Source organism: Gekko japonicus, unplaced genomic scaffold, assembly GCF_001447785.1.
Source record: "Gekko japonicus isolate JY-2015 unplaced genomic scaffold, Gekko_japonicus_V1.1 scaffold1728, whole genome shotgun sequence".
Taxonomy (NCBI): domain Eukaryota; kingdom Metazoa; phylum Chordata; class Lepidosauria; order Squamata; family Gekkonidae; genus Gekko; species Gekko japonicus.
This window is the reverse complement of record NW_015176504.1, coordinates 133332-142002: the sequence shown is the minus strand read 5'-3', so window position 1 is coordinate 142002 and position 8671 is coordinate 133332. Positions and strand designations below refer to the sequence as shown.

The 8671-nt window shown below is 47.7% G+C and overlaps 1 protein-coding gene across 1 annotated transcript in view; it reads right to left on the bottom strand.

Annotated features, from left to right (window-relative positions):
- Window positions 1–8671, bottom strand: part of PITRM1 (pitrilysin metallopeptidase 1) — a 43187-nt gene that overhangs the window by 16080 nt on the left and 18436 nt on the right. Inside the window, exons 11-15 of the mRNA XM_015427326.1 lie at window positions 7032–7145; window positions 5318–5414; window positions 3235–3369; window positions 1545–1683; window positions 246–362 (exon numbers count right to left, since the gene is read on the bottom strand). Coding sequence (XP_015282812.1) covers window positions 246–362; window positions 1545–1683; window positions 3235–3369; window positions 5318–5414; window positions 7032–7145 — 602 coding nt within the window. The remainder of the gene's footprint in view (window positions 1–245; window positions 363–1544; window positions 1684–3234; window positions 3370–5317; window positions 5415–7031; window positions 7146–8671) is intronic.

Sequence of the window (8671 nt, the reverse complement as noted above, 5' to 3'; positions counted from 1 at the left end):
GTTAATTAAAGATGAGGGGGGATTAAAAGAGGAACAGAGGATGATGGAGAAATTGATGTGCAAGCAAGACAAGCCGCGGTCATGCCCCCACCGAACAAGCCGCCATCTGTTTATGTCCCTGAAACGCAGTTCTAGACAAGCTGCTGCAAGGCTCTCTGAAGTTCTGTACATCGACGTACAGGCAGGACTTATATGAGCTGTTTGAGTAAAAGTTGCAAGTTTTCAGCCCTTGAGCTACTCCCAACCTGTAAGCGATGTCTCCAGCTCAGTGCAGGTAATTCGAGGTTCAATATCTGAAACTTTCAGGGCTGGAAGGCAGGACGTGTCTTGAGGCTTGCTCTGCAGATCCATCAGTTCCAAACCTGGCAGACATGAGAGAGAACATTCGTTTTATACCCAGCAGTACTATCAAGACTCTCCAAAAAGTCATTTTGTTGGCTAGCCAGACAAGCAGAAACATGGTTTAGAGGCAATAATGAAAGTCTGACAAGGTTCTCGGGGGAGCTGTCCAAACAGTCTCTTGCACGGTTTCCAAAATAGCTACTGTTGACTTTTTTTCCCCATGAAAAAATATCATGAAAGCTACAACAATCCTTTTGTATTTTGAAGGAGGTGAGAAATCTGCAGAAAGATCCTTGAGCATCTGCCCTGGAAAGCCTTTCCATACTTCACAGGATTTTGGAGTGGAGGGTCTTTTTATCTCATTCAAAGACGGGAGAGGTGTAATACAGTATGCAAACTTAAGTCCAGCAATCTTGCTGAATTTAACCTTGAGTCAATTCACAAGTTCAAAACAATGGATCCGCCCCAAGGCTGAATAGGTACACAGGAGTCTTATCTCACCACCAGTGTTCCCTCTAAGCTGAGTTAGTATGAGCTAGTTCACAGCTTTTTAGTCTCTGGCTCACACATTTTTGTCTTAGTTCATGAAGGATGGCTCCAAAGCAAATTAATTTATGCAGTAGCCAAATCGCTCGCTCACAGCTTTAATGCAAGTAGCTCACAAAGTAGAATTTTTGCTCACAAGACTCCACAGCTTAGAGGGAGCATTGCTCACCACAGGTATAATTTTCTGCTCCCAAGCATTTCCCCTCTGCTCTAACTAAGATGACTATATTGTACCTTTGCATTGTTTAGAACCATTCTTCACAACACCCTTCCCATCTTCTGACTAGGATAAAAGGACCCAAATTTCCTGCTTCCATCTGATGAAGAGACTCTTGACTTTCAAAAGCTCATACCTTGAAACACTAAGAGTAGTTCAACAGTGAAATCAGTGGCCTCGGGAGGTGGTGAGCTCCCCTTCACTGGCAGTCTTGAAGCAGCGGCTGGACAAACACTAGTCAGGGATGCTCCAGGCTGATTCTATACTGAGCAGGGGGGTTGGACTACATGGCCTGCGTGGCCCCTTCCAACTCCATGATTCTATGAAACAAAACTAGACTTCCCCTTTAAAGCCATGTGTTGGCCTACCAATGATACACCACACTCATTCCTTTAAAAAAAAAAAAAAAAGAACACGTCAAAAATCAGAACACACCAACCTTTTTCATAAGTTTGTTTCTTTTCTTCTTCAGAAAGAACCTCAATCTTCTCTTTCAGTTTTGCAGCTTCCAGAGTTGCTTGCTTGTCATAGAAAGCTTCATCCGGACTCATTGACAGAGTGAGCTGATGAGGATTATCCTTTTGCCAAGATCCAGGCCAAAGACAACAAAAGAGTCAGTCAGTGCATGGGTTACTTTCTCCTTCATCTTTACTCCCAAGATATCTCAATGACTGGTATCGCTGTGTTAGATCAGGGGACCATGGGGCCCACAGACACCTTCCTTGGTGCCTACCAAAAGTTTTTAGAAAGTGGGCAAGGCCAAGTGGTGGCTTTTGCCCAGCAAGGCTTCTGATGGGCCACTGGAGATTTGACTGGCTGTATACATGTTTAAAAACACTGCTGCTACCATAGCACAAAAATCTTCACCATGTGATTGAAGGTCATTTGTGGCAGCCATTTTGTGGCTGGCTTCGCTTCCTGCAGCAGCCATTTTATGGTTGCATTGGAATGCCAAAGATGCCGACACACTCAATAAAACTGGGGACCCCTGCATGCAGGAGCTAACGCTGAGACAAAGCCCAACCTTACTGGGGAGAAGAAAAGCACTGAAAGGAGGACATCTATAAACCAGAACCTTTTTGTAACACAGTTCCTGGGGGAGAGTCTCTTACACTGTACTGACAATGTAGGAGCGCCTTCAGAGCCAGTTTGGTGTAGTGGTTAAGTGCGCGGACTCTAATCTGGGAGAACCGGGTTTGATTCCCCACTCCTCCACTTGCACCTGCTGATGTGACCTTGGGTCAGTCACAAGCTCTGGCACAGCTGTCCTTGAAAAACAGCAGTTTGTGTCAGAGTTCTCTCAGCCCCACCCACCTCACAGGGTGTCTGTTGTGGGGAGGGGAAGGGAAAGGCGTTTGTAAGCCGCTCTGAGACTCCAAGTGAAGGGCGGGGTATAAATCCAATCTCTTCTTCTTCTTCTTCCCATCCACAAAGCCACAGTTAGATAAGGAGCTGCAGGTTATGTGGCGAGAGAACACACTGCAGCTCCTCCCCAAGCCGATGTCAACCCTCTGGAAAGTGAGCATGACCCTGGCGGGAGGAGCTACAGCTGTGGGATTCTCCCACATGGTGTGGGATTCATGTTATCCTGACAATAAGGGAAGGAATGGCGCTGCAACAGCTTCCAAGCTGCCAGTACCCGAGAAGGCAGCAGCCCAGGCTAATCACTGGTGGAGAGGACAAGGCAGGCCCTGCCTCTTGGATGGTCAGGGCAGGGAGCTGTGCATTAACCCTTGGCCTTTACTGTCAAATAGGGAGAAGCAATTGTAGCTGTGCTGCAAGTCTAGTGGAGCCAGTAATATATTTCCAAGGCCAAAATGCAGGACACTGGGTAGGAAGACCTTATGGCCAGAGTTCCCTCTAAGCTGAGTAAGTGTGAGCTAGCTCACAGTTTTTCAGCCTCCGGCTCACACATTTTTATCTCAGCTCAGGAAGGATGGCCCCAGAGCAAACTACTTTATGCAGGAGCCAAATCGCTTGCTCACAACTTTAATGCCAGTAGCTCACAAAGTAGAACTTTTGCTGACGAGACTCCACAGCTTAGAGGGAACATTGCTTATGGCCCATTCATAAGCAATGTGGAGGGGCCCCCCCTGCCGCCGCCATCCAGAGTCTGTAAGTTTTCTCACCTTGAAGTACTGCTTTACTTTCTTCTGAAGGAAGTGAGGATCCTCCTTGAGGCACTCCCGGAATCGAGCGATTTTATCGGCAAACTTCAGTAGGTCGACAGGGTCTCCCTCATGATTCCAGCAGGAGGCGATATACTTTTGGGGTGAAGAGAGACAGGGAGGGTGCCAGTGACAAAATACAGAAGCAGGACACTACGCTGCATTTTTATCTCGCCCTTCGTCCTAGGAGCTCAGAAGTAAAGCAACAGACCAACACAGAAATTACTTTTACCAATAGATGTGCTATAAAAGGTAGCCAATCGAAGCAGATTCACTATGCAGAGCCGGGGGGGGGGGAGCAGGCCCCCCTCCTGGCCTTGTTAACAAACACTATCCAACAAAATGTAAAAAGGTAAGTTGTCACATACATTGAGGCCTTCTTGGCTTCACAAATTATGTGGTAGTATCTGATGGTACAAAGCAAAGAGTGAATCATGGAAGTGCAAACAGCAAAACAAAAACCCGTGATTGTATTTAACGAGACGTACAGTGCATAATATGAGACTTACAAATATTTCATTCAGCTTAATGTCAACATTCCTTAGATAACAGGAACAATAACACACAACTTATTTCTACTTCAGAGACTCAAAAATCACAACTTAGTCCAGCAAGAGCAACATGCAGAATCTTCAGGAGGCTCCCAGAACACAACAGCAATTGTGTTATGTGTCCAATAAAGGGCTTCACGAATACTTATTTTATTTTTTTATTAACTTTCGACTTTATATCCCGCTCGAACTCCCTTTTTCAGGGGGTCTCTGAGCGGCTTACAGGCAGGTGCTAATCACAATTATTCCCTAACTAGGGCCACACATTTCTATACGGGGGTGGGACTACCTACCGGCACCCCTGTGGTGGTTGGTGTTGTTCTTGACCCGGCTCTTCAGGTCTTTTCTTCGGCAGTCTCCGGCAGGATGCTCACTTCGGCGCTCGGGCGTGTTGGCTTTTTGGGGCGCGCGACTCACGCCTTCTTCTGGCCCCAGCAACGTCCTTTCCGGCTCCGCTGTGCCTGCGCTTGACGTCATCGCGCGCCCTTTCGACGGCAGTCGCTCGATGTTTCTTTCCTCGGCCACCAGGGATCGCCCCTCCGGTCGTGCTTGCTTGTTGCTGCCGTCACATCGCCATGCCGCCTCAGTCTCCGCCTGCACTGGAGCCGATCTCTCGCCGCCGCCGCCGTATTCACCCACCACACCTAAGGAGGGTGCCCCCCACCCTACTAAGGGTGGGTACCCATTTATCTACTCGCAATTAGTTGCTTTCGAACCGCTGGGTGGGCGGGTTCGTGTCCGTCTTCATTTTTAAAAAGCTGTAGACCACTGAATATTAAAGTGCTTCTTAGGAGTACAGAGTGCTTTAGTGCTTCATACAGATCATATTGATATTTTCCAAGTGCAATCATCCATCCAGTGGAATTTGCCAGAATAAATCTCTCCATTTCACAAAGGCTTCCTCACAGATAGAAAATTACATCACGGACAAGCACAGCAGTAAGACGTTCACAGCATACCTGTTACTATGTTCAAGTCCCATATTATTTTTAATATTTTCACAATATTTTAAAAGTCTCATATTATGCAATATGCTTCTTGTTAAATACAATCACGGATATTTGTTTTGCTTTGCTAGTATTGGATGACAGCAAGTACGAGGTGATCTACTGACAATACCCGACCAGTCCAAAAAATCCGGTCTGGTAGGGCCTCCAAAGAGCCAGCAATGCCTAGTGGTCAGAGCATCAAATTGGATCTGGGAGACCCAGGTCTGGCATTCCAACTCTGCCACAGAAGCTGACCAGGTGACCTTAGGCCACTCCCTCTTTCTTGGCCCAACCTGCTTCACAGGGTGGTTGTTGTAGAAAAGAGCAAGAGTCCAGTAGCACCTTAAAGACTTAACAAAATGTGTGGCAAGGGATGAGCTCACTTCTTGGGGGGGGGGGGAGGTTGTGAGGATAAAGTGGATGAGGGAAGATTCTCATTAGGGAGAAAAGTATAAGTATCCTAAATATGTTCAATAAACATTCAGGGGGGGCAAAAGCACTTACTGAGGTTAAGGAAAGCCCAAAGCTAGTCGACTGAAGCTTCATTTGGATTTCAATTTTGTGAAGCAGAGCTTCGATTCTCTCCTCCTCAAATCCATCCCTGGGAAAGAAACGACAAAAACAAACCCAAGCTGACAAGTAAGGTCCTTTTTACTCAACAATGGAAATGGGCAGGAAGAAAGGGCTTCATGTGCTCCAGGAAGCGAACCACCGAGCCGTGCAACACAAAAAACCAGGCACAGGATTTAGCATCTTAGCGACACTTGGGCTAAAACAGGCGCGTTCTCACAAGGTTTCCTGAACAAGCACCAGAGCCTTTTTAATCATTAGCTAAATGCCGGAAGTTCTGTGACTGGAGCTCCCAGCAATTTCTTTACACCCCATTTGGGATGGAGCCAGGGCACTGCATGCAGGAAGACCCCCTGCCCAGTCCCCGGCATCCCCAATTAAAAGGACAAGGTAGCAGATGATGTGAAAGGTCTCTCCTTGAGACCCTGGAGAGCCCCTGTCAGTCAGAGTAGGCAACACCAATCATGACAGACTAGTGGGGTGACAGCTTCATTTCCAATTCTCAGGCAGGCCCACTTTTTTAAGCAAAAGCTTCATGTTTCAGAGAGAGAGAGTGGAAGTCTGGGGAAGTTGGAGGGGGATAAAGAGAATGGCTGAGCAGCATCCCCAGTGGGATCATGGGAGGACTGATCAAATACGCTGCAGTGCTCTGAACCTCTCGCCATCATACAAGAAGGGGCACAAATCTGTGACATCAGCATGCTTGGTGAACAAAGAGTTTAGCTGACCTTGGCCCAGGATTCTGCAGCGGCCCTGCGCATGCTGAATTATGAATTAGTATCACCTGACACTCATCAAGAGAGCGGTAACAAATGTAAACTGGGACACAGCCTGGCAGTTAGTTGGTTGCTGTGTTACTTTGTCAGAATCCCACCAAAAGCCTTTTCATATGTTCCAACAGGTGTGGAAATCAAGCTCGCATGGAAAGAGGGGAGCAGAAGCACGGGAGTCATCTCTGCTCCCAGTCCACACGCATGCGTTGGACACGCTGGACTCCAGTGCGGCACTGGAGGAGGAACAGCACAGGACACAAGCGCCTCCTAAAGCCACTCACAGAGAATTTTCAAACAGCAGCTCTTGCCTTGACCTGGATAGCCCAGGCAAGCCCGATCTCGTCAGGTCTCGGAAGCTAAGCAGGGTCGACCCTGGCAAGTCCTTGGATGGGAGACCTCCTCGGAATACCAGCAGTCGGGAGGCAGGGGCAGGCTTTCTCTGAATATCCTCCAGGCCCCCAGCAGGGGTCAGTCACCAGAGGTCGCCATGACTTCCAGGTGCACACACACTCACACACGCACATATAAAAATACAAAACACACAAACAGTGGCTCTTCACGTGCTTTACTTCTGTTCAGATGATGATACAAAAATGTCCACAACGAGGGGGCTCTCAAACTAACTCCACTCTTGATTGATGGAGGTTGTCACTAAATTAAGTCACTTTCAACTACCACAGGAGGCGATCTCTCCCTTCCAGTGTCCTGCATAGACAGTTGCAGAACCGACTAGAATGCCTGCAGGCCAAATTCAGTGCCATTTCCATAAAAATGGAAGAAAAATGTCATCTGAAATCACTTTGAAATCACAAATCACACACAACAGTTTGTGCTTCAGCTGTGTGTGTGTGTGGGGGGGGGAGCCTTTTACTTACTCGATAACTTCATCAATGGTTCTAGCGATGATTTGCTTCACAGTGTCGATGTTTTCCTCAGCGATCCCTTGAAGACCGACACTGAAGTAAGTCTCTCTTGTGTAACCATTAAACCTGAAACATAGCGGGGGGGGGGGGGGATACCACTTACAACTCCTCAGAACCAGAGTCTTGACAGAATAGTTTCTGGGAGATGAGGAAAGAAGCGTCAATGACTACACGATGAATTATTGATCCAGGTGGGGTAGCCGTGTTGGTCTGAAGCAACAGAACAAAGTGAGAGTCCAGTGGCACCTTTAAGGCCAACAAAGTTTAATTCTGGGTAGAAGCTTTCGTGTGTACACATGCTTCTTCAGAATTATTGTATTTCCTATTGTGTGGTGTAGCGTATCAGACTTGGGTCAGGGACACTCAGGTTGAAATCCCCCGTCCCATCTCTTGCAACCAAACCTACCCTCACAAGGCTGTTGTGAGGGGGAAATAAGCAGGAGTAGAAAACCCTGAGCTCCTTTGGAAAAAGGATGGGATAAAATTGTGTTTGATATAGGTGGATTCACCCAGGTGGAGCAACTCAACATGTTTTAGCTCAACAGGAGAAATGTCAAAGCCTAAGAGGTGTAGAGACTGGGGCCAAACAGCAAGCACAGAAAAGTAAAGAGAATAATAGTCTCCATGCCCCCCCCCCCCAACGCTTTCTTTTGTTGTCTGGTTTTCTTTTTCCTGGTTATACTGTTGAACTTGCACCTGTCGTTAAAGTGTACATTTGTTACCTCATGTTCACTTCTCCTACTGTATTCCTTTAAGATAACATTCTTCTGATGCTACTATTACGGTTTTCATTACGGTTGTTTCATTAGCTTTTATGGACTGGATGTTTAGTGAGTGTCTATGCAATTTATTCCTATGCTCTACTTCGAGGGCCCCTGGGGCTATGTGGTGATACAGAAATACGTTTAAAAAAGAGGTCCTCAAGTAACCAAAATGGAGATATAGGTGAAGGTGACTTAATTTAGTGACCATAGCGAAGCTTTAAAAGTGGTCAGCTTAGGACCTGAGAGACCATAGTTCAAGTCACCACTCACTCACAAAGCCAATCTCAGGTAGGGTTGCCAAACCCCCCGGTTTGCCAGGGGTCCCCAGTTTTTTGGGGGGGTTTCTACCCGCTGCCAGCCAGATGGCCGGCGGGGGAAGCCCCACCCCCAACACCCACCCATCTCTCTCCCTTTAAGTGTGTGGAACCCGTGTTTCCTCCCAAGCCCGATTCGCCGCAAGCTTGCAGGGAAATGCCAGCTTCGTGCTCTTAAATGGGAAATGCGGCTGCTCTTAAAGGGGAAACGCCGGCTCCTGCACTTAAAAGAGAAACAGCAGGGAACTGCTGTTTCTGGAGATCTGGCGCACGGGCGGGGGGGGAGGCAGACGTCGCCAACGTGACGTCATCACGTCGGGGATGCCCCGCCCCCTCCAGGAACGCCCCCAAAGTCCCCTGCTGGGGGTGGAAGATGGACTTGGCAACCCTAATCTCAGGCCTGCCACTCGTTCAGACCAACACATCTCACAGGACTGTTACAAGGGTAAAAGAAGAGAAGAGATACATGCATGTTTCCCTCAGATGAACAGCCGGTTAAGAGGATTTTAATTTT